Genomic DNA, 22,713 nt, shown 5'->3' with positions numbered 1-22,713 from the left:
CAGTCGAAACGACGGCACTGCCCGTGTCGGGGGAGAGTGGGCAGGGCTGGGGGGAAGTGACCAGGGCTTGGGGTTTTCGCCTCCTGCCTCTTGGGTTCCCTCTCACCCCACCTGCCCTGGCCCGACAGGGTGGGAAGAGGACAGGCTGTGACAACGGCAGGGACCTTCTCCTCTCAGCATTTTGCCAAGAAAAGGGTGATGATTTCAGCGCCGCTGACAAAGGAAGTGGTGGAGAAACGAGGGGGAGGGAAGATGGCAGCCCCATGGGGCCAGGCAGGAGGGGTCATTTGGCACAGATGCCCTCACTCCATCCTTTCCCCGGCCAAAGAGGTGGATGTGCTCAGGCCCGTTTTACAGGTGAAACAGGCTGGGCTTCGGGGAACGTGTGGGACATGATCGTGGGTCCCACTGCTAGTGACGGCTGCTGCTGAAATCACAGCAGGACAAACTGGGTAGCATGTACCCCATCACCACCCCTTTCAGCCTCCTGGGCGCCGGGGAAGGGACAGCCCAGGAACTAGACATGTCTACAAGGTCCTGGGCCATGGGGTGGCGTGGGGAGAGAGCAGGATGAGCCCCCCGTCAGGCAGATCCACCCACAGAGGGAGGCCTTCTAGCTCAGCCAGCCTATCCCTGCAACTTGATGTCAGGACCCTTTGAAGACCCTGCTTTCTCTGGCCACCCCAGTCGGGGATTACTGGGTAGGACAAAAACCATGAGCTGTGACTGCCTTCCTTCCGGGGTACCACAGAGCTGAGGCTGAGTTCAGATCTGGAGTGAGTTGAGGTTAGAACCACATGTAGGATTGTGCTTCACTCTGTGGTTAAAAGCAGGAAGAGGTTAGCACAAGTGTTAGGGTCGTGACCCAGGTCTGCGGTCTAGGTTGGCACTGACACGGCGACTTCGCTGGGGCTGGTTTGGGGGTTCATACTGCGGCTTGAGGAGAATGCTATTCTGGGTTACCGTTGGGGTAACAGTGAGTTGGGGGTGTCACAGCTAAGGGGTGTTAGAGAGGTTGGGGATCCAGCACCTCCTGCTTATGTTTGGAGGAGAAATGGTCATTTTCACTTAAGCCGTGCGCTGGGGAGAGAAGCGGGGCTGGGGGTTGCAGCTGAGCCAGAGTGGGTTGAGCGTGGGGGTGTGCAAGAGGAGGGTGTTCTGGATGTGACGGAAGGACCATTGAAAGACTCTCTCTTCCCTTTTCCCAAAGTTCTGCTCACCTGTTGCATCCCGTGACCCAGGCCACCCCAGGCCTCATTCAAATGCTACTCAGAACGAAGTCCGAATTTCTGAGGCATCGGGAAGTGTCTCCTCTGTGGGGTTTGGGTTCTCCCATCGGCCAAGGGAGCATAAGGACTGAGGTTTACCTCCTCTTCTCTACCCCAGCAGGCCCTCGGCCCTGACCTGAGGGACCCTAGCGGCCTGCCTTCCTGGCCCAGCTCCAGCCCCCCACTGGAGACCCTTTAGGGGAGGCCCCTGGGGCAACACTAGCTGAAGAAGGTCAATCAGAGAGAAACTGTGACCCGAGCATTTGCCGGTTCCCTGCTTCCTGCCCTCGCCTCTTGTCTGCACCCTAGACCCTGCCCAGTACGGTGGTTTAATGCTGCCCGGTGTGCGTGAGGTCAAGACTGCTCCCCGCCCGCCTGAAGCCCAGGAGCGGAGCTCATAGGGTGGCACGGAAGGCTTTCGGGGGATGGAGACAGTCCTGAACTGGGAGGTGTGGAGAGGGAGGCTGACCTGCTGACGTCTGGGGCCAGGTTGTGGCAACCCAGACATTCAGGAGGGGCTTCACCAAGGAGGGGCTGTGCAGGGAAGGGCCCTTCTGCTGCACCCGAGACACTTCCCCTGCACCCGAGTCCAGATGCAGAGGAGGCCCCGTCTGCAGGCCCGGGAGCACCCTCTTCCCATCCCCCATCCCCACAGTCAACAGAAAGCGTCCCAGGAGCCAACGCCCAAGGCCTGGCTCTGTCCTTGTACCATCTGTACAGGGAGGGGGCCCAGCAGAGACCCGGCCCCTCCTGCCCTGCCTGGCAGTATTACGTCTGAGCTAAGCCTTGGGCTGCAGTGTGGCTACAGTATTGCTCATTTGGTCCAGACGGACCCATGTGTCCTGCCCAGGGATGAAATAGCAAGTCTGGCGCCTGCAGCAGCCACCTTCTCCCTCCCAGGCTCCTTCTCCTTCTTAAGCCTCTTCAGAAGCAGGTAGAGGGGAAGAGGTTGTCCTGGGCCCTAATCACTGACCCCACGCCCTGCCAGGAGTCCAGGGTTGCCACTGTGCTGTGGCTACAAAGCGTCGTCGCAGAGGCGGCTGCGTTTCAGCACTAGGGACCAGTGAGACCGAGGCCTTCCTGTGTCTCCCCCCCGAACCCCAGCATCCCTCCTGAGACCCTCAGTGCTGCACCAGCAGGGCAAGTCCCGTGTAGTCCTGCCACCCTGTCATTGTCCTCTGAGCAGCAGCGGCCCCACCCACCCTGCAGCCTGGACGATCCCTCCCACTGCAGCCCTAGAGTCCCTCCCGGCAGGAAGAATTCTTACCCTAAAGCCTTGCCCAGGAGGAGCCCCCAGAGGCGGGGTGGGCGGGGGCGACAGGACGCAGAGCTGCCAGCCCACGTGGAGGAGGCTGGGGTGTGGACGGAGGTGCTGGGAGCCGAAAATGCCAGTCCAGGGTGCGATGGGCACAAGGGCTGGTGCTGTAGATGCCACAGGGAGGGGTGGTGTGTGTGTGTGTGTGTGTGTGTGTGTGTGTGTGTGCACGCGCGCATGCCCACTCATCTCCTGAGGCCTCGAGGCTGAACAACCTGCACAGAAGCAATCAGGCCACCTGCCTTAAAAGGAAAGACAGAGGCGAGCCAGGCCGGGGGTGAGAGGAGCAAACGGCAAAACTTAATGACTTTAATATGAAAGAATTTGCCACTAATTAAGCACAAGCACTCCACTAACGCAGAGAACACATGTTGTGGATTTCACTTAAGCAGGAACCAAATGAGGTGACAATCCTTCCGAGATGATAGCAGTTTACCAGCCGAAGGAAGATGCTGCCGACCTCATTTCTGCTCTTAGAAACACAGCCCTTTTGTCTTTGCGGCCTCTTGGCACTGAGTGTCTCCCTGTCTGCGCCTGTCCCCGACTCCCCCTTCCCCATGCTCTTCTGTCCTCTGAGGACTGCACACCACCCTGTCACCCATGTTCTGACAGCAAGCAGCAGTCAGGTGCAAACTCCCTAGGCCTCCTGTTCTCTCCACCTGTTCCCCCCAAACACGCACCTCCTCCACCGGGTCGGGAGCAGGCTCTCCAGACAGGAGCCGGCAGCTCCTCTGCCCCGAGAGAGATCAGGACACTTCCCCTCCGGAGTGCCCCCAACCCTCTTCCCCACTCCCCTCCTCACCCAGCGGGCTAAGGTCTGCCCTGCGCATGCATCCCACACCCCAACACCCCTGCCTGAGCTCCCTGCCCTTTCCTCTAGGCCAGTGGTCTTAACTGGAGGCAGTTTTGCCTCCCGGGGAACACTCGGCAATGTCTAGAGATGTTTCTGGCTGTCACACCTGAGGGAGGCTGCTACTGCGTGGAGCGGGTAGAGGCCAGCGACGCTGCTAAATGCCCCACGGTGCACAGAACGGTCCCCACAGCGAGGGGTTATCAGGCCCCACGTGTCAGCAGTGCTGAGGCTGAGGGCCCCTGCTCCGGGGGAGTGGCCTAATCACAACAGGGACTTGCCCGAGATCACATGGTGGGTTGGTAGAGCTGGGATGGAAACCAGCTTACCTGACTCCTAGGTAGCTCCTTTCCCCAAGACTATAATAGTGACAAGAATACAACCACTTGTGTAGCATAACTGTGCCAAGCACTGTGCTAAGAACTGATGTGAATTATTTAATTTTCACATCCACCCCAGGAGACAGTCCTGTAAGTGTTCCCCTTTTATCCATGAGAAAACTGAAGCACAGAGAGGTTGATGCAACTTGCCCAGTCACCCAGCGAATAAGGAGCTGATATAAGCCTGGATCTCTCTGCATCCAAAGTCAGTGCTCATGGATGAATGAATTACTTACGTCCCCCCGCCCGCCGCCATATTCCTCTGAACCGCTTCCCCATCAGTCTCCCACCCCAACCCTGCCCTTTTAGATTGAGCCTTCCCTGAAACTGGTACCATATACCCACCTGACTGCCTTCCCTTCCCCGTACAGGCCCAGCCCCCTGCCACTGGGGAAGGCAGCTGCCTGGGCGTCTGGAGCTGGGCACTGGGGTATCCGACAGGCCCCTCCTGGTAAGAGGTAGATCAAGAGACCTCCACTTCTAAACAGGTGGTGGCCACTGGCATGGAACCCACAGGGCTGGGACAATGCATCTGTCACCCTGGAGCCTTGGGAGGCTTGGGGAATTCTCCCTGTGTTCTCGGCAGCCCCCAGCCTCTCCCACCCCACACTAGCCTTCCGAGGAGGCTGCAGCCTACACTCCCCAAAATGTGTCATTAAAAACACACATTTGCTGAGGGGAATCCGGGCTGCCGTGTGTCTGCTGCGAGATATGTCGTCTGCTGCAGCCGGGGTGGAGACGGCCGGCGTTGGCCACAGAGAGGGGACCTGTCTGAATCCTGGCCTGAGAGCCAGGTGGTTCCAGGTCTTTGAAGCCTCAAAAGCCTGACCAGGCCGGGAGAAATCCAGGCTATGTAGTGAGGGGCGTGGAGCTGGAGAGCGTGCAGGCTTTGCAGGGCTGAGACCTCAGGAGCAGGGCCTCAGGGCCTCAGGGCCGCAGCTTGCTTGGGTGAGAAGAGTATTTTTCACCTTACGGTCTGGAGTGAGGAAGGAGGTGGGGCCGGGTGCTAGGAACTGCGGCAGAGGACAGAGGAAAGAATCGGGAGGTGGCAAGTGGGAAGCAAGCGGAGGATATGGGGTTGGGGGGCAGACAAGCGGTCACCCTTTGGGGATGTAGCTTCCTGGTTTCCATCAGGAAGGAGGAGACTCAGGCCCTGACCTGCTTCCCTTCCGTGCAGATGTGAGGCCTCACCTTCTGTCTCTGTCCTCCGGCCCTACCTGGCCACACCATGCTGTGTCCTCCTGTACAGGCCCCCCTCCTTGGCTAATGTGCAATTTCCAGGAAGGTGCAGTCGGACCTGAGAAACGGCTAACCCTGGCCTGGGACCCCAGCTGGCTCACAGCCTTCTCCAACCACTTGAGGCACCCTTCTGCTTACTAGGTGCCTGGCACTGGGCTGAAGTCCTGATCTTTCCGCTCAGTAGGGGAAATGCTATGACAGGTGTATGCTGAGGTCCTGGGACCCTCGGGATGTAGGAACACGTCACTCATGGGGGAAGGGGGAAAACCTCCCCAAAAGTCAAGGCTAAGGTCATTCAGGAAGGATAAAGAGGTGTGGGCAGGTAGCAGGGTATGTGGGTTTTATTGTTTTTTGTTTGTTTGTTTGTTTTGTTTTTAATTATTATTATTTTTTTTTTTTGGCTGTGTTGGGTCTTCGTTTCTGTGTGAGGGCTTTCTCTAGTTGCGGCAAGTGGGGGCCACTCTTCATCGCGGTGCGTGGGCCTGTCACTGTCGCGGCCTCTCTTGTTGCGGAGCACAGGCTCCAGACGCGCAGGCTCAGTAGTTGTGGCTCACGGGCCTAGTTGCTCCGCGGCATGTGGGATATTCCCAGAACAGGGCTCGAACCCGTGTCCCCTACATTGGCAGGCAGACTCTCAGCCACTGCGCCACCAGGGAAGCCCCGGGGTATGTGTTTTTAATGGAAGGAAGAATGTGGCAGGGACCTGGTGGTCTTGTCCCACATGGCAGGAGAGAGAGAGCAGGCAGGGGAGAGGCAACTGGAGTCTCAGATGCCCGAGACGAGGTCCAGAGCCCAAAAGGACTTTGGACTTGATCCTGAGGGCTGTAGGAAGCCATGGAAGGGTTTTAAATCGAGAATGCTTTGTATTTTAGAGAGCAGAAAATGGATTAGAGGGGGAAGCCTGGAGGCAGGTATGTGTCCTTGGCATTATAGTACAGTAAACTGGGCGAGAGATGATGGTGGCCTGCACCAGGGGCAAGGCCTGGGGAGAAGAAGGGCGGCAGGGATGAGATGGTAAGTGCTGGGTTCAAAGGAAAGGGGTTGGGATTTACTTCACTGGGGGTTCCCGGCCCAGGAATGTTGAGAAAATAAGGAAGTGAGCCTCTGCTGGAGGTGCGGGTGGGTAGGAAAGGGGCTGAGCCGGAGGGAGGGGACTTAGGAGGAGCCTGGATTGGGGCCGGTGGGGATGGAGAACAAAGGTGGATTCAGAAGCATTTAGGAGCTGGCACCAGCTGCGCTTGGTGATTACGTGGCCGTGGAAGAGCCCCGTGTGCCCCGGCTCTGCCGTCGTGCAGCCTGAATTTTCCTGGCATTCCACTTAATCTGGGAGGTCTTCTTGGAGGAGATGGGCAGTATACAGAGGTAGAGCACCCACTTGGTAGAGAAGTTCCAGAGGCTGATCCAGGGAAGGTGCAGAGCAGGGGCAGAGAGAGAGCTGGACAGGTGACGTCCAAAGTGGAGTCCTCCAGGGACATGGGGCCCAGCACTCTCGTTTTACAGAAAAGGAAACTAAGGTCAGAGAAGCAAACTGCCCTACCTAAGGCCGTACAGAAAAAAATGACCAAGTAGTGGGGGCCAGAGCCCACCTCTCCCAATTTCCAGTAAGTACCCTCCGTTCCCACCATCCGGCCAGAGGAAAGGTGACAGGTACGGGATGAGCAGTACAGAGAGGACCGAGAGGTGGAGCCTGAAGGCTAGAGACGGAGGGGGCAGAGCCGAGAGAGGCTCCCTGTTTCTGGGATGCCAGGAGTGGAGTCAGGAGCTGCTCAAGACCAGCCTACCCTGGGCTTTGGGGATGGGCAGCCAGTGTGAAAACAGGCTTGGAGGAGAGCCGTCCAGGTGTCCCTGGCCACTTGCTCCTCAGTGGGAGAAGGCAACACCCAGCTCCCTGATTCATCCCCAACCCCCGACCTATCCTCCTAGGGCTCAGGGAGAGATGGGACCAGAGCAGGCCCCACCGCCACCGCTCCCCGGGGGCTTCCGCACTGCCAGAGAGCAGGGCCCGCCCAGCCCGTCTGGAAGATCCCGGGCTTCCACTCTGGCTCTTTCTGGGGCTCTTCCCAGGCTGCCGCGCCCCCTCCTCTCCCAGGCACTGTGCTCACCCGCCCCAGGCGCCGGGCGCCAGCCCCACAGCCCATCATTAGCCAGCTCCATGTGGGGAGTTGAGGAGGGTGTGCATTAGCCAAGAGGAAAACATTGGCAGTTGCTGTGACCCCAGATGAGGGGTGGAGACGCCTGGGTTCGGACAGTAGCAATTAGCCCCTGGCTGTGGGATCATGGGATGTTAGCACCTCTGCTGGTAAGGTGGATGTGGAGGGGACGCAAGGCTCCAGGACACCTGGGGCCGTCCCGATAGGCACTGCTCCCAGAGAGAATCCCACCAGGCAAAGCCCCTGCACTGCAGGAGGCCGGGGGGGCATTAGTGCTGAGCTAACAGTGGCACCGGGCCGGGCTGCTCAGCCTGGACTCGGCCCTCACGCCTTCTTGCCATGTCCAGGCCCAGTGAGGGGGGGCTAGGGGTGCAGGGACGAGAGCTGGGCCAGCTGCCACTTCTCTGTTTCCTCACTGAGCCCTCTGCCCTGGCTCGCCCCGGACCCCATCCTGGATGTAGAGGAGAGGCTGGAGGTTGGAGATGCAGCCTGGGCACTTGGGGAGCTCCAGAACTAATAGGGAAACATGCCCAGGGCATAGATACAAGACAGGACAAGCTCAAAGGACTTCAGTGAGAGCCCTGCTCATGTGGGTTCTTGCTGGCAGAACGATTGGGTCCAGGCGACACTGATTGGGAAAATCTTCCCAGAGGAGGGGACCGTAGGAAGGGGATTCCTTCCAAATCTCACCCTCTACCTCACTAGCCTCTCCCCCATGAGGTTAGGCCGTGACACCAGAAAGTGAGGAGCTAGGCAGCCCTGGGAGTTGACATTTGGAGAAGTCGCTGCACTGGGAGGAGGGGACCTATAACCTTGAGGTCACTGTGCTGACTCAGCAGGGTTTCGTCTGGAGGCTCTCCCCCCTCCAATGGGTGAGTCATTCCCACTTACCACTTAGCTGGTTTCTCACCGGATTTCCTGTTCCTTTCTACCAGTTCCAGGGCAGGGAACAGGGGAGCATCCCTGGAAAGCCCTAGAGATGGATCCCAAAGGATGCCGATTTCAGAGAGGCCCCTTCTGCAGGGCCCAGTGCCTCCCACCCAGGCCAGGCCTGCCACTTCAGCCCACCCGGGCAGAGTCTCAGGAAAGGAATGGGGCACCGAAGAAGAGGTAGCCTGTGCTGAATCCCCCGGCCCCGGCCCTCCCCTTCACCCACCACATGGGCCGAGTCCCAGCCTGCTCGGCTAGGGAGAGAGGGGTCTGAGGTTTCAAAGGTGGGGACAAACTGGTCGAGGTGGGTACGGGGAGGAGAGCAGCCCCCGCTCTGGGCCACACCCCGCTGCGTGGGAACCCGTGGCCCCAGCCTCGGATTAGCTCGATGGCAGGCAGAGCGGGCGGGCAGGGCCCTGGGGAGCAGGTTTGTCGGCCACAGCTGAGGAGCCTTTGTGTTTTGTTGCTGAGCTGGGGCTTTTGCAGGTCCGTGACGTCTCGGGGGCAGGCCTGATGCCTGCCTTGTTGGCTCAGCACTTCTGAGAAGCCACGAAGGCAGCCCAAACTGCCCGACCCCAGCGCCAGTGGGGAAACTGAGGCACGTATGCACAGGTCCCCGGGACCTGGGTCCCAGACCCTGGAGCTCATAGGGTGGCCAGGGAGAAAATAGGCAGGGCATGAGGTCAGGAAAAGAAACAGACTCATTCTTTGGTATCCTTAGGATGCAAGAACTCCTCTGCTGGGACTTCCCTGGTGGTCCAGTGGTAAAGAATCTACCTTCCAATGCAGGGGATGCTAAGATCCCACATGCCATGGGACAACTAAGCCCCCATGCCACAACTACTGAGCTCACGTGCCTCAACTAGAGAGCCCACGTGCCGCAAACTACAGAGCCCACACACTCTGGAGCCCACACGCCACAACTAGAGAGAAGCCTGCATGCCGCAATGAAGAGCCCAAGAGAAGAGCCCGCGTGCCACAGCTAAGACCAGACACAGAGAAAAATAATTAATTAATTAATTAATTAAATAGAATAGCATTTTTAAAAAAAGAATAAGAAAACTGGAGAGAGAGAAAAAAGAACCCCTCTGCCAAGGACACAGGTCCCAGTGGATCTCTTCACCCTCACTCCCCACCGCCCTGGCTTTTTCCTGCTCTGTACATAGCAGCCTCCTGCAGGTGCCCCCAACCTTGGCTCCCAAGAGTCCCTGTTTCTGACCTTGCACCTGACACGTAGTCACTGGACTCCAATGTGGGCTCCAGCCCTGGCCCCCAGCCCCTTGACCCACCTGCCCGCCAAGCCCCGCACAGGTAGCCCGCAGGCACTGTGGCTGCAGTATTGTAACTGGTATTTTTGTGCCATTTCTCCACAGGAGCAATGGAGGCACTGAGATTACACAGGAGGGACACCACCCAGAATGAGGCCCTGGAGCGTTAGATTGAGAACCTGAGTCTATTTTTTTAAATTAATTAATTTATTTATCTTTGGCTGTGTTGGGTCTTTTTTGCTGTGTGCGGGCTTTCTCTAGTTGCGGCGAGTGGGGGCCACTCTTCATTGTGGTGCGCAGGCTTCTCATTGTCGTGGCTTCTCTTGTTGCGGAACACGGGCTCCAGGCACACAGGCTTCAGTAGTTGTGGCACGTGGGCTCAGTAGTTGTGGCTCTCGGGCTCTAGAGCTCAGGCTCAGTAGTTGTGGTGCACGGGCTTAGGTGCTCCACGGCATGTGGGATCTTCCCGGATCAGGGCTCGAACCTGTGTCCCCTGCATTGGCAGGCGGACTCTTAACCACTGTACCACCAGGGAAGCCCCCCTGAGTCTATTTTTATGGCAGGTTAGGAAGAGCACTGGGCTGGGTCCTGCTGTTCTGTGTTCCTGAGCAAGTGACCCAACTGCTCTGGCCCCTTGTCTCCTCCTTTGTAAAATGATGGGTTGCATGGTCCATTGAGCTCCACTGTGCTACCATTTTGGTGGTCCTGGTTCCCACATCTGGGACAGCCTCTGCTTCTCATGTAAGAGGGAGCCTGTGGGGAAGAAGAGATGGTACCTTCTGTGGACCAGCCCTAGCTGCTTGGGGAACGAGAGAGAGTCTGTAGAGTACTCTCCAAGCCCTGGACCCTGCCAGCATCAGCCGTGACATGATCAGCTCAACCCAAGGTCAAACCTGCTCCTTCCCTCTCCCACAGAGACTTGCAGTCTATTTGGAGACGGGAGGATACAGTAGAAAACATGCCAAACACACATGCCAGGAAACAAAAAAGGGTACAGATTCATGTTATATGCAGTTGGGCAATGAATAGACGTGTCAGCTAAGTAGGAGGAGTCCAGAAGGACTTCCTGGAAGAGGGGGACTAGAAGCACACATACAGTGCCTAGTACTGGGTAGGTGCTCGATAAATATTTGTGGGTTTTTTTGTTTGTTTTTCTTTTTTGTGGTACGCGGGCTTCTCACTGCTGTAGCCTGTCCCGTTGCGGAGCACAGGCTCCGGACGCGCAGGCTCAGCGGCCATGGCTCATGGGCCCAGCCGCTCTGCAGCACGTGGGATCCTCCTGGACCGGGGCACGAACCCGCGTCCCCTGCATCGGCAGGCGGACTCTCAACCACTGTGCCGCCAGGGAAGCCCTCGATAAGTATTTGTTGAATGAAGTGCCGGGAAGGGAGGCCTCCTGCTTCATAAATGAGAAATGATGATGCTGATGATGGTGATTGTGATGATGATGATGGTGATGATGGTGATGTTGATGGTGGTGATGATGATGATAGCAGCTAACATTTACTGAGCATTTAATTTTGTGCTAAGTGCTGTCCTCGAGTTTCACATTTACTCGTTTAATCATTACAACAACTTTTACAATAGGTATTATTATAATCCCCATTTTACAGATGTGCATCCTCAGTGCAAACTGAGGCACAGAGAGGTTAAGTCATTTGCCCAAATTTTCACAGCTCGTAGGTGACAGAGGGGGCATGCAAACCCACACTGTCTGGCTCTTCACAACCCACCATACTGCCTGATGGGGATGGGGACCTTCTCTTCAGAGGGTGGGAGGAGCTTGGGCAAGGTAGGGGAGACATAAGCATCAGTTTTCGGGCTGTCAGGGCTGGAGTGCTTGGTGGAGAGGCACGGACCAGCCGAGGAAGGGGGCTGTGTGGTCTCCCAGGGGACTCCCCTGCAGTGCACCCCTTCTCTCAGGCCTTCCAGAGAAGGCTTACAATCCACCTCGTCCTGCACAGAGGAGGGCCCTTCTCCTGGGTCCCTGCCCTCAACTAGCCCTTTCTCACTTTCCAGTGGCGCCTGCAGCAGTCTGACCCTGGCTGTCAGAGCCACTGCGGTAGAGTGTGCCCCGCTCTCTGAAAGCCTCCCAACCTGCCCAATCTAAACAATGAGGGACATACTCCCCTCACCCCCGCATCTCCCAACCAAGACACGTGGATTGGGTTCCGGATCCCTAAGCCTAAAGTGGGGGGAAAGGTAAGGGAGGGTCTTCAGCCCTTACCAGTCTTCTCAGCCCCTCCCAATTCCACAACTCTAGGATCCCCGCCCTCAGTGACCCCAAACCCCATATTCCAAGCGTTCCCTTATGCCCACCCGCCAGGGTCGCCTCACCGGCCCTGCTAACAGCAGCGGTTCTAGGTGCTTTCACCAAAAACATTTTTACTGCAAACATTTTGCCACATAACTAATTGGCCATGAGGCAATTTTGCCATGAAAGAGAAAATAACTGGTTGACAGTTTGGTTTGACAGTTCGGTTTCAACTAGTTGAGATGCGCTAGCGTTTCTTCCAGTTAGTGACGTTACTGATGGCTTTATCAAGCTGACAGAAGATGATGGTTTTCCCCAAGAGTTGGTTTTGTATTTTGAAACACACTACGTTGGAGGAGAAAGAGGCCAAGGGCCTCAAAGGCACAGAGTTGAGCCTACATTTCCCATAGAACTTTTTGGAAAGTCTATCAATGGACGTAAGACAATGTGCTGAGAACACACAGCAGTGCAGAGGCTCTCCCAACGCAACACAAAGTTCAGTTACAAACATGCACCCTAGTGTTCGGAAACTGATACCTCTCTGAATGAAGGAAGACATTTTAGCAGAAAAGAAAAAGTTCGATACCCAATGAGGAGACGAATCAACAAATGTATAAAATAATATGAACGAAAGACTTGGAAGACAAGTGCTTACTGCTTAGACAAGTACAACCCACAAAAGAAAATCAGTTCTTTGCACGGTATTGCCATGCATCTACACACATTTTATTTATTTATTTTTAATTTTTGGCTGCATTGGATCTTCATTGCTGTGCGCAGGCTTTCTCTGGTTGCAGCGAGCGGGGGCTACTCTTCGTTGCAGTGTGTGGGCTTCTCACTGCGGTGGCTTCTCTTGTTGCAGAGCACGAGCTCTAGGCGCACGGGCTTCAGTAGTTGCAGCACACAGGCTCAGTAGTTGCGGCATGCGGGCCCTAGGGCACACGGGCTTTAGTAGTTGTGGTGCGTGGGCTCAGTAGTTGTGGTACACGGGCTTAGTTGCCCCTCGGCATGTGGGATCTTCCTGGACCAGGGATTGAGCCTGTGTCTCCAGCATCGGCGGGCAGATTCTTAACCACTGCACCACCAGGGAAGTCCCTACACACATTTTAAATTCAAATATTTTGTATTTTGCAATAAGGTCTTTTTAATTTTGTTACTCATTTCTCCTGTTTCATTATGGCCTTTTTAATGTCCCTCATTTAAACTTTATTATTTTATCTTTTTCGGCAAAATTGACTTATGGACAATTAGTTATGCGGCAAGAAATGTGGCAAAGGCATCTGTGGCAAAGATGCTTACAGTGGAAATAGCAGACAAGGCTAACAGTAAGCTGTAGGCAGAGAGGCCCATGTCAGGATGCACCTGCCGGCTCCTTAGAGGTCCTCCCACCTGCCTGCCCGCTCATCTCGGGGGCAGAGGGGCAGGAGCCCAGGGAACCCACTTAGTGCGCAGTGAGCGGGCACCCAGGCACCTTCCTCGCTGCCCCGCCTGCCATGGGGTTGCTTCTGGGAGAGTCACACAGGAGAGGAGACAGCAGCCTCAACCCCAAAACAGACGTGGGATGGGGAGGGCCACCTCAGCCTGGTGAGGCGCTGATGAGAGGGGGCTTCTGGGGCACCTGAGCCCCTTGCAGAAGCCTCTCCTCCCCATGCCCAGGCCGCAGTCAGCCGTCTCCCCTCCTGGCTCACAGCTCTGCAGAGTGAGGTCACTGCTGAGGACGTGGTGAACGAATGTCAGCCTGTGCTCCAGGCCCTGAACGCTGCCTGTCCCTACCTCCCCAGGGGGTGAAAGGAGATGGGGTGGCAGCGGACTTGGTGGGCTGTGTCCCACTGTAGGCCCCACTGTGCCCTGGTACCAATCCCAAGGTAGATCCTGGTGCCCACACCCCTACCCACCCCCCCACCATGGCCCGAGCCTTCCCAACTGGCTTTTCCTGTTCCCGCCTTTGTGTGGTGAAAGTTCCCCAATTATACCCACATTATCTCAGCTGCTGGGCAGCCTCCAGCAGGCTTGGTGAGTAGAGGCTGGGCGTGTTGGAGGGAGCACCCACTTACCCTGCTGGAAGGCCTAGGGCTTAGCCGCTTGCCAACTGGCCAGTCAGCAGGAGTACTGGGCTTACTGGCCCACTGACTTCACTGTGGGACTGTGTCTGGGGTGAGGCCACAGCTGGGCTGGGCTGCAGTTCAGGGAATCAGACTGGCCAGAAGGGACCATTGGCATCGTGGAGTCCAGCCTGCTCCCTTACAGGGGAGGAAAAGAGGGCTCGGGAAGGGGAAGTGACCCGCCAAGGTGCCAGGGTGAGCTCAAGACGGAGCCGGGCTAGAAGCCAGCCCTCCTGACCCCCTGCTGGGTGTCTCCGGCATGGTTCTCCCACCAGCCCACAGTGTTCTCCACCGGGGACATGTCAGAACCCCCCAGACCGGCCAAGGGGACGGCTGGAGGGGTGGGGTGGTGGTACCCCAGGTGGACCTTGAAGGGCTGTGTGGACGTGAGCGGGCATAGAGGAGGGAACCATCAGGAAAGCTTTCAGAGCGTGGCGAGGGCCTAGCTTGGAGGGCCAAAGATATACTTATTCAGCAGGCATGTCTTGAGTGCCTACTGTGTGCCAAACACAGGGGATACCGCAGTGCCTGGAGAGACCTGGCCTGTACCTTCTTGAGGGGAGGCGTGGGGGCCAGCATACTTCACTGACCATGGTCTCGGGACCCTTCAGAAGAGTGTGGCCTGCTCACACCTCCATCACGCAGAGGCAGGCGTAAGCCCCGAGTTCCTAGTCTGCAGCAGCAGACTCCCTTGGAGGGGGGCTGTGCGTTTAGGCCATCCCTCGGGCTCTGGGTCAGTCCAGGGCCTGACACTGATGTTACTGATGGCACTCAATAAAGTAACTGAGTGAAATAAGAATGGAAGGACGGCTGATGACAGAGCTCAGGAGCGAGCCCACTGGAGTGAATGACTGAGCCAAGTTCAGAGTTAAGGAAAAGCTCAAACAGAAGCCACTTGGTAGGGAGGGAGACTAGAGGGGATTTATTCATTCATTCGATGTCACTGATCACTCCCTCCCTCTTGCAAACCTCTCCTCTCACGGCTTCCGGTGCCATTTGTCTGGCCACAAATATTTACTGAGCACCTACTGTGTGCTAGATAATGGGCTAGGCGCTGGGGCTCCAGGGATGGAAAAGACACAGACGCTGCTCTGGAGGAGCTCACCGTCTGGCAGAGGAGAAGCCAGAGGTGTGAACAACCACATTCCCAGGCAGAAAAGAGCTGTAATAGGGTTGGGAGGATCAGGGAAGCTTCCCAAAGGAGGCGGCCTGAGTGGGATATCCATAGGTGGGAAAGGGGCAGGGCCTTCCAGGGAACGAGAGGAACAGGCCTAGACATGTAGCATCTAGGGCTCTGTGCTCCTTGGAGGCTGGGACTGAATCGCTCATTGACGTAACTCCAGTGCTGATAATAGACTCAGAAATTGATACCTAAATGGGAAGAGGGAGAAGGAAACACAGAAATATGGCACGTTCTGAGCAGGGGTCCAGTCTGACCTGGTTGGAAGGCCTCATGTTTGGAGAGACGTGGACAGAAAGGCAGGACCCAGGTGATGAGGACGTCAGATGCCAAGTTAAGACATCCAGGCTTGATTGTGAAGGCGAGTTAGAGCAGAGAGGCTGAGCCTCGTGCAGCCGCCTTGCTGGGTAAGAGGGGCCAAGCCAGTGCACCCCAGGGCCCGGGCCCTCAGCCCTTCCTGAGTGGAGGTGGCCATAATGATGGCCACTGTGGGCCCCGGTGCTCCCCCAGCGCTTCCTGCCTCCTGACACTTTCTCATCCGTCGTACCATTTGGTTCTCCTAGCAACCTGTGAGCTAGAGAGGACTGCATTACCCGCCCCATTTATCAGACGAGGGAACCGAGGCCCAGGAAGGTGAAGCAGCTGGTGGCTCCTCTGCTGAGCCTCTGCTCAAAAAACAGCACATTCAACCCTCCTCAAAAATCAGGGTGTGGACGGTATTTACTGCCATGGAGCGACACTGATGATATATCACTAAGTGAAAAGACAGTTTATGGAACAGATTACGGTACGCTTCTGATTTTGTGTAAAAAAACCAGATGGTTACCTGGATATATAGAGAAGAATGTAAAAGAGAACACTTCCTATCAGATGATCAGTGATATGTCTGAGTGGTGGGATCACGGGTTGTTGCCATTTTCTTCTCAGTATATTTTAGTATTGCCCACAACAGTGTTTCTATAACAAGCAATTATTATTTTAGAGTCAGAATTTTTTAAATAATGACTACTGGAAAATAGAAGACCAGCGCACAGGGAGTTGGGGCGGGGGCTGTGGCTGTCCCTGACCCCCCTCTGCCATCTCCCTCGACCAGGCGCCCACACCCAGGTGGTCCAGGTGAACGACTCCATGTACGGTTTCATCGGCACGGACGTGGTGCTGCACTGCAGCTTCGCCAACCCGCTGCCCGGCGTGAAGATCACCCAGGTCACGTGGCAGAAGGCCACCAATGGCTCCAAGCAGAACGTGGCCATCTACAACCCGGCCATGGGCGTCTCGGTGCTGGCCCCCTACCGCGAGCGCGTGGAGTTCCTACGGCCCTCCTTCACAGACGGTACCATTCGCCTTTCCCGCCTGGAGCTGGAGGACGAGGGCGTCTACATCTGCGAGTTTGCCACCTTCCCTGCCGGCAATCGAGAGAGCCAGCTCAACCTCACTGTGATGGGTAAGCTGACCGGACCACTCCTCCCTGCTTGGGTGGGGCCTGTGGCCTGGGGGCTTGGCCATCTTCAGTGGCCCCAGATGTGCTCCTTGGGTCGGCATGTGCTCTGGGCTTAGCACTTCTGGCCTCTTCTAACCAGGCTGTCTCAGTTCACTGGGGATGGGGGCTGGGCCTTCGCTGTGGACAGAGCTGAGGATCAGTATTCAGGTTGGAGCCCCACCGTGGGGCACTTTCCAGTGGCCAGGAAGCAGGCAGACGCCGTGGTAAGGGAGAGTGCCTCCTGAGCACAGCAGGACTCCAAGAAGACTTCCGCGTGACAAAAGGGGATACAAAGACTAGAGCAGGAAGGCTGCGGGTTAGACCCGAAGAGGTCCCTGTGAGAAGTGCTGGGAGGGGCTTCGGTGAAGTGTATCTGAGAGACATGGACGGCCAGGGTGACCTGAAGCAAGGCCTGGCAGGTACCTGCCCTCCTGGCCTGTGTGTCCTTGATAAGGCAACAGAGCCAGACTCATGGCTGTCTCTGGTTCCCCGCAGCCAAACCCACCAACTGGATAGAGGGCGCCCAGGCAGTGCTTCGAGCCAGAAAGGGGCAGGATGACAAGGTCCTGGTGGCCACCTGCACCTCGGCCAATGGGAAGCCTCCCAGTGTGGTGTCCTGGGAAACGCGGCTGAAGGGTGAGGCGGAGTACCAGGAGATCCGGAACCCCAATGGCACGGTGACCGTCATCAGCCGCTACCGCCTGGTGCCCAGCCGGGAAGCCCACCAGCAGTCCCTGGCCTGCATCGTCAACTACCACATGGACCGCTTCCGGGAAAGCCTCACCCTCAGCGTGCAGTGTGAGCGGGGCAGAGTGTCGGAGGGCTGGGTCTCCCGGGGTGGGGCAGGCACCGTGGTCCCCTCCCACCACCCCCACCCTCGCCAGCCCTCCCTCCTTCGCTTCTCACCTCTCATCACTCTCCCCACCCCTCCTTCCCTCACCCCCTTATCCTTCCTCTTTTCCTTCCTCCTCCCTCTCTCTTTCTGGGGGTTCTTCGTCCTCCCCTCCTCTTCCCCTTTGCCCACCCTCTCTTTCCCCCTTCCTCATTCCCCTGCTGTTTCTGCTCCGAGGGTCCGTGACCTCCACCCTCCCTGTCATTCTACCCCCTCCTCCTGCTGTTTCCATGTCACTTCCCCTTCCATCCCCTCCCCACCAGAGCCTCCCTCACCCAAGTTCTGCTCTCCTGACCTCACCCTTTTCAAACATCACCTCTTGTCCCACAGACGAGCCCGAGGTGACCATCGAGGGGTTTGATGGGAACTGGTACCTGCAGCGGATGGATGTGAAGCTCAAGTGCAAAGCTGATGCCAACCCCCCAGCCACCGAGTACCACTGGACCACGTAAGTGCTGCGGGGCTGGCTGGTCGCTTTGCCAGGAACCTTGCTGGTCACAGGGAGGCCCACCCACCCCACCTCCAGAAACCTTGGGCAGAGAGGAAATGAAGGTCTAGGCTCAGGTGCTCGGTGAGAAGGGGAGAGGGGCCATGAGAGACACGCACACACACGCACACATACACCCCCTTGTTGGACAGCATCAGGGTCCGTGGGACAAACCATTCTGCCAGGGGGGCTTCCCTTGTGATCTGCCTTCCTTCTGCTCCCTAATAAAGAATGCTGTGGTGATTCAGTTTGAGTCACTCCCACCCCAGCCCCCACTATTTATTTTTATCGAGATGTCCCCAGGGAAGCTGGCTTTCTGGAGGATCCCAGATCTTTCTTTGTTCCTTTTCCTTCTCTCCAACACCCCCAGATTCTCAGGGAAGAGGCAGCAGTCAGCCCAGAATGCCTGTGTTCATAGAGTGCTCGTCCCAAGGCCCATCCTCCCATTCTTGGCTTCGTGGTCTTTGGGCCTGGACCTCAAAGGGTCTAGTCACACTCCCCCCAGAGCCAGCTCTGATGGCCTGAGCCAAGGTTCCTCCCAGAGAAGAGCTGGATGGGACACACAGAAAGCAGAAAGACAGGGGCGTGGGGAAGCTAGGAAGCAGGTTGACATGGGTGGCCAGAATACGGCTGCCCAGATCGTGTCTACGTTCTTTTTCTGGGGAGTAGAAGGCACTGACATACCTTAACTGTTTGCTACCATCCACTTCCTGGAACCAGAAGTAGTTCCGGAGGTGCGAGTGGGCAGGGCCCTGCTTGCCAAGTTCAGCTCCGGGTCCAACAGAATAATAGTTTTGTGGCATGAAGGATCGGGAGGAAGGAAAAGGTCTCCTGTGTTCAGGAACCTTCTAGGACTCTCCCCCTGTGAAAAAGACCTGTGACATGCCCAGCAAGAAAATGAGCTGGTGAGATGGAACATAATTCCTAAACGTGGGTCACATCTCGTTACCTGAGTAACTTGTTAAAATTCTAGGCCGTGACCCCAGTGGTGCAGCTTTAGTAGATTTGGGGTTAGGACCCCAGACTATTAACCAGCTACCCAGGAAACCAAGGAACCAGTGTGGTGGAAAGAGCACTGTGCCAAGAGTCCAGAGCTCTGGCTAGAGCTCCAACTGTCACTTTCTAGCTATGTTTCCTTGGCCTTGAACCTTGTTTCTCTTTTGTTAAGTGGAACCAGTATCTGCCTGTCCTGTCTGCCTGTCAGTGCTGCGATGAGCAAATGTGAAACACTGAATGATTGTTGTTTTTGATTGTTTTTACCCCTTCCGAGACAGATGCTGCCTATTAACTCAGCCAAAGGGCTGATTGTGTTGAAGTCAGGTGGGTGACACAGGGGCAGCTTCTCGGGGCTGGAGAGTCATAACCCTCTGCCTTGTCTCCCAATCCCTGCAGGCTGAATGGCTCCCTCCCCAAGGGTGTGGAGGCCCAGAACAGAACTCTCTTCTTCAGGGGACCTATCAACTACAGCCTGGCAGGAACCTACGTCTGTGAGGCCACCAACCCCATCGGCACCCGCTCGGGCCAGGTGGAGGTCAATATCACAGGTAGGAAGCTGCCCCCTTCCCTGCCACTCCCCGCCTCTCTGCGCCCGCCGCCTCCTCCACTGCCAGCATCTACCACCTATGGGCTGTGTCACTGTAGGAAATTTGCGTCTCCTCTCCCTGCTTCTCTGGTTCTCCCTTGAGCTCTAGCCACTGGTCTTGCTTTGCTTTTCTCTTTCCTCTCTGAAGGTTGTGTGTGAGATAGGGTGACCCCCCCGCCCCCGCCAGTCAGAGAGGGGCGGGAGGGAGGCTCCAGGAGTGAGGAAGGAAGTGCTGTTTACAGCAATGCTGTTTTGGGGGTGGGCGTGGTTAGAGCCTGCCCATGGGTCTGCACACCTGTGATGCTGCCTTGGTGGGGTGGGCTTGTGGGAGGAGCTCATCTCCTCCGAGCTTTGCTCCTGCAGTTCAGGAAACCTGCGTGGGCTGGAGGGCGAGGCTTACCTCAAGCAAAGATACAGAGGGAAAGCCAGGCTAGAGCCCAAAGCCATGGTGGTGTGTGTGCCCTGCAACTGAATTGCTATTTTCCCTGCATTTTTCTCTCTCAGGGCAGATGGGAGGGAGACAGCCTCCTGACCTCTTAGAGCAAAGGGAACACAGGGGCTGGGATGTTCTGGGGGAGACATCACATGGAACGTGAAAGGAGCATGGGCTTCCGTGTCAGACAGCTGGACAAGCCGTCATCTGTAAAACGGGCACAGTATGACATGCCTTGAAGGCTTGTCGTCAGAATTTATATAACGTAGGCCAAGCACCTAGCACAGACCAGTGTGTCAATAAATGGCTCGTGTTATTATCTTGTCTCTGTCATTATCATTATTAATGGAAAGATCAAAACAAGCCAACAGAGGGGTAAAGTACCATCACGACTTCGCAACCAGGGTGTCTTTAACCCTGTATCTGAGCCAGTTCCAGGGTGAGAAAGTGACAGAAAGACCCTCCTAGGACAGGAAGTGACATCATGCTGCTACTGAGCTGGACAGGAAGTGACCTCAGAGAGATGGTGAGCTAGGTTCAGGGATACTGGATGTTGGGCGGCGGTTCCTGGCTCCAGGCACAGAGCTTGGGCAAGTCCTGAGGATTCACTAGCTCTGAGCCTGTTTCTCAGAAGTGGGAGCCCTCACCTGTGGGTACATTCAAGGCACAGCTGCTGATAAAACAGCCCGAAGCTGTCCGAGGGCTGCACCCACCTGTCTTCGGGGCTGTTCTGTCACCTCTGTCACCAGGGTTGGAAGGAGATGGAGTCACTTGTCACTTGCTCTTTTCTTCAACTCCCTGCTCTGGGCTCTCGGACTGGCTAAGGTGGTAGAAATGTCAGAGGGGGACACACAGTTTTCAAGGCGTGAGCCCGCTGTGTCCCCCTTTGCCTGGCAAAGCGATAGAGCTATTCTTTTCTACTTAACGCCCCCCCCCTAAAAAAAAGAAATGTCAGAGGTGGAGCCTGGGGAAAGCTGAGACAGCCCCTCCCCCACTCTAGGGTCTGGGCGTTCCCGTAAGTTGGCAAGGATGGTAAGGCCAGTGTCACACACTTCTCGCCCCCTGGAGAAAGTCTGAGCAAAGCTCCGTAAGAGCCTCCTAGGCGCCTGAGCTCTGGCCATGTGGCACATGAGGGTGAACAGTGTCATAAGGGAGCGTGACCACCTGGGGGGATGGGGGTCATGTGACGGACAGCACAGACTTGGCCTGAATGTGTTCACACACTGGCTCTTCCTGGCTGTGTGGCCTTCACCCCTCTGAGCCTCAGCTTCCTAGTCTGTAATACAGAGATCATCATACTTATCTCAGGCTTCTTTTGATCACACCAAGTCCGTATACCACGGCCTAGCACACAGCATGGACTTCCTGCATGGGAATACCTTCACCCAGCAGTGGAGCACCAACGCCACCACCGCATCCCCCTCCACCACTCAGGCTCTCTGGGGAAACTGCTGATTGGGAAATCAGGGGCGGAGGCCAAGAAACCCTGGAGCAATGACCTCCCATTGATCCCACTGCCCAGCATAAGCGGACCGGCCAGAGGCCCACGAAGCTTACGGGGCTAAGTGGTACTGCCCTACCCCAGAGGCAGGGCCGGGACAGGAAAGTCAGGGCCTCCCTTCTCCCAAAGCCCAGGAGAACGCAGGACCACCGTGAGCGCAGGACTGCTCAGCAGGCAGCCACAGCAGGTCCAGGAGCAGGGAGGAAGGAAAGGGAGCAACTTCCCAGGCCCAGGCTGGGAAAAGAGACGAAAGGAAGGTAGGGAAACCAGCGTGGAGGTGAGCCATCTCCTTGGGCATGTTTGCTCCAGTGGTGCCCTCAGTGGGATCTGTGGTCAGGCCTAGGTGGCCTTGCGGGGAAGGTGGGCCGGGGCCGTGCAGGGCTCCAGCTGGAAGAGGCATGCAGCGTGTCCTCGCGTGCTCCCCAGATACAGAGCGGGATGGGGGTGGTCACCAAAGCCACACACATGGGTGGTGAGAAGGGCCTTGCGTAAGGGGACTCTGTCGTTGACAGCCCAGTTAGGCAGGAGCCAGGGAAGTGTGATGCTCCCTGAATCATCGATGGGCCCAGGAGCTGTTTCACTGGCCGTCCCGAGGGAAGGTCTCTCAGCCCCCTCAGGAAGACTCAGCCGGGCGGCCTGAACCTTTTCAGAGCTGTTCGCTCTGTTCACTCTCGTACTCACGGGCAGCCGCCGACCCCACCAGCCTTCCTCCCACATCGGCTGGTCTCCGGGGGGCACAGCCGTGCCCTGTGCTCCAAGCCCCGCTGGTCTGGAGGGAATGCATGAACGAGATGGATAAGTGGAAATTTAATTTTTCATTCTGGGCGTCGTACAGGTAATAGCTTTGCCCTGGGCGCATCTGGTGAGGGAAATGAAGAGCAGAGCAGAGGAAGGCGTGCAGCAGGGTGCGTGCCAGACACACGTGTGTGCAGGGCACACCTGCACAGACACACTTTGTCACAGGCTTCTTGGGATCGCAGATCCCGGAGGAGGTGGCCTTTGAGTTGTTCCTCGAAGGATGAGTGGTGGGTGAGCCGCAGCGATGGAGGAAGTGTGTGGGAGGAGAGTGGCTGGGGCCGAGGGGGCGGGGACAGAGGGAGCAGAGCTTCCTCTCTGTTGGCCACGGGCGCCCTCCGAAAGCAGCAGCGTGGCAAGGAGGGTGGTCGAGACTGAGCGCCTGGGAGGCTGTGTGGATAGCACCTGGGGGACCAGTAAGGGGCTGTATGTACAAGGAGTGTTCTTCTAGAGGGAAACGACAGGTCCAGGCTGTGGCCGTGCAACTGACAGCAGAAGAGACAAACCCACCGGAATTTGCGGATACACTTCACGGGGCCCGGGCCCGCAGAGAAGCCCATTTCCCAGGGGCGGTTTCATGGGGTTGGCCCCTAGTCACAAAACAAAC

The 22,713-nt window shown here is 56.8% G+C and overlaps 1 protein-coding gene across 1 annotated transcript in view; it reads left to right on the top strand.

Moving 5' to 3' along the window:
- The window catches only part of NECTIN1 (nectin cell adhesion molecule 1), a 66,078-nt gene that overhangs the window by 35,957 nt on the left and 7,408 nt on the right, over positions 1-22,713 (top strand). The window contains exons 2-5 of the mRNA XM_079930495.1: positions 16,030-16,380; positions 16,912-17,214; positions 17,639-17,756; positions 19,188-19,339. Of these exons, the coding sequence (XP_079786621.1) occupies positions 16,030-16,380; positions 16,912-17,214; positions 17,639-17,756; positions 19,188-19,339 (924 nt within the window). The remainder of the gene's footprint in view (positions 1-16,029; positions 16,381-16,911; positions 17,215-17,638; positions 17,757-19,187; positions 19,340-22,713) is intronic.

The sequence above is a fragment of the Stenella coeruleoalba genome (genome assembly GCF_951394435.1).
Source record: "Stenella coeruleoalba genome assembly, chromosome: 8".
In the NCBI taxonomy this organism is placed as follows: domain Eukaryota; kingdom Metazoa; phylum Chordata; class Mammalia; order Artiodactyla; family Delphinidae; genus Stenella; species Stenella coeruleoalba.
This window is presented reverse-complemented; position numbering and strand designations above follow the sequence as displayed.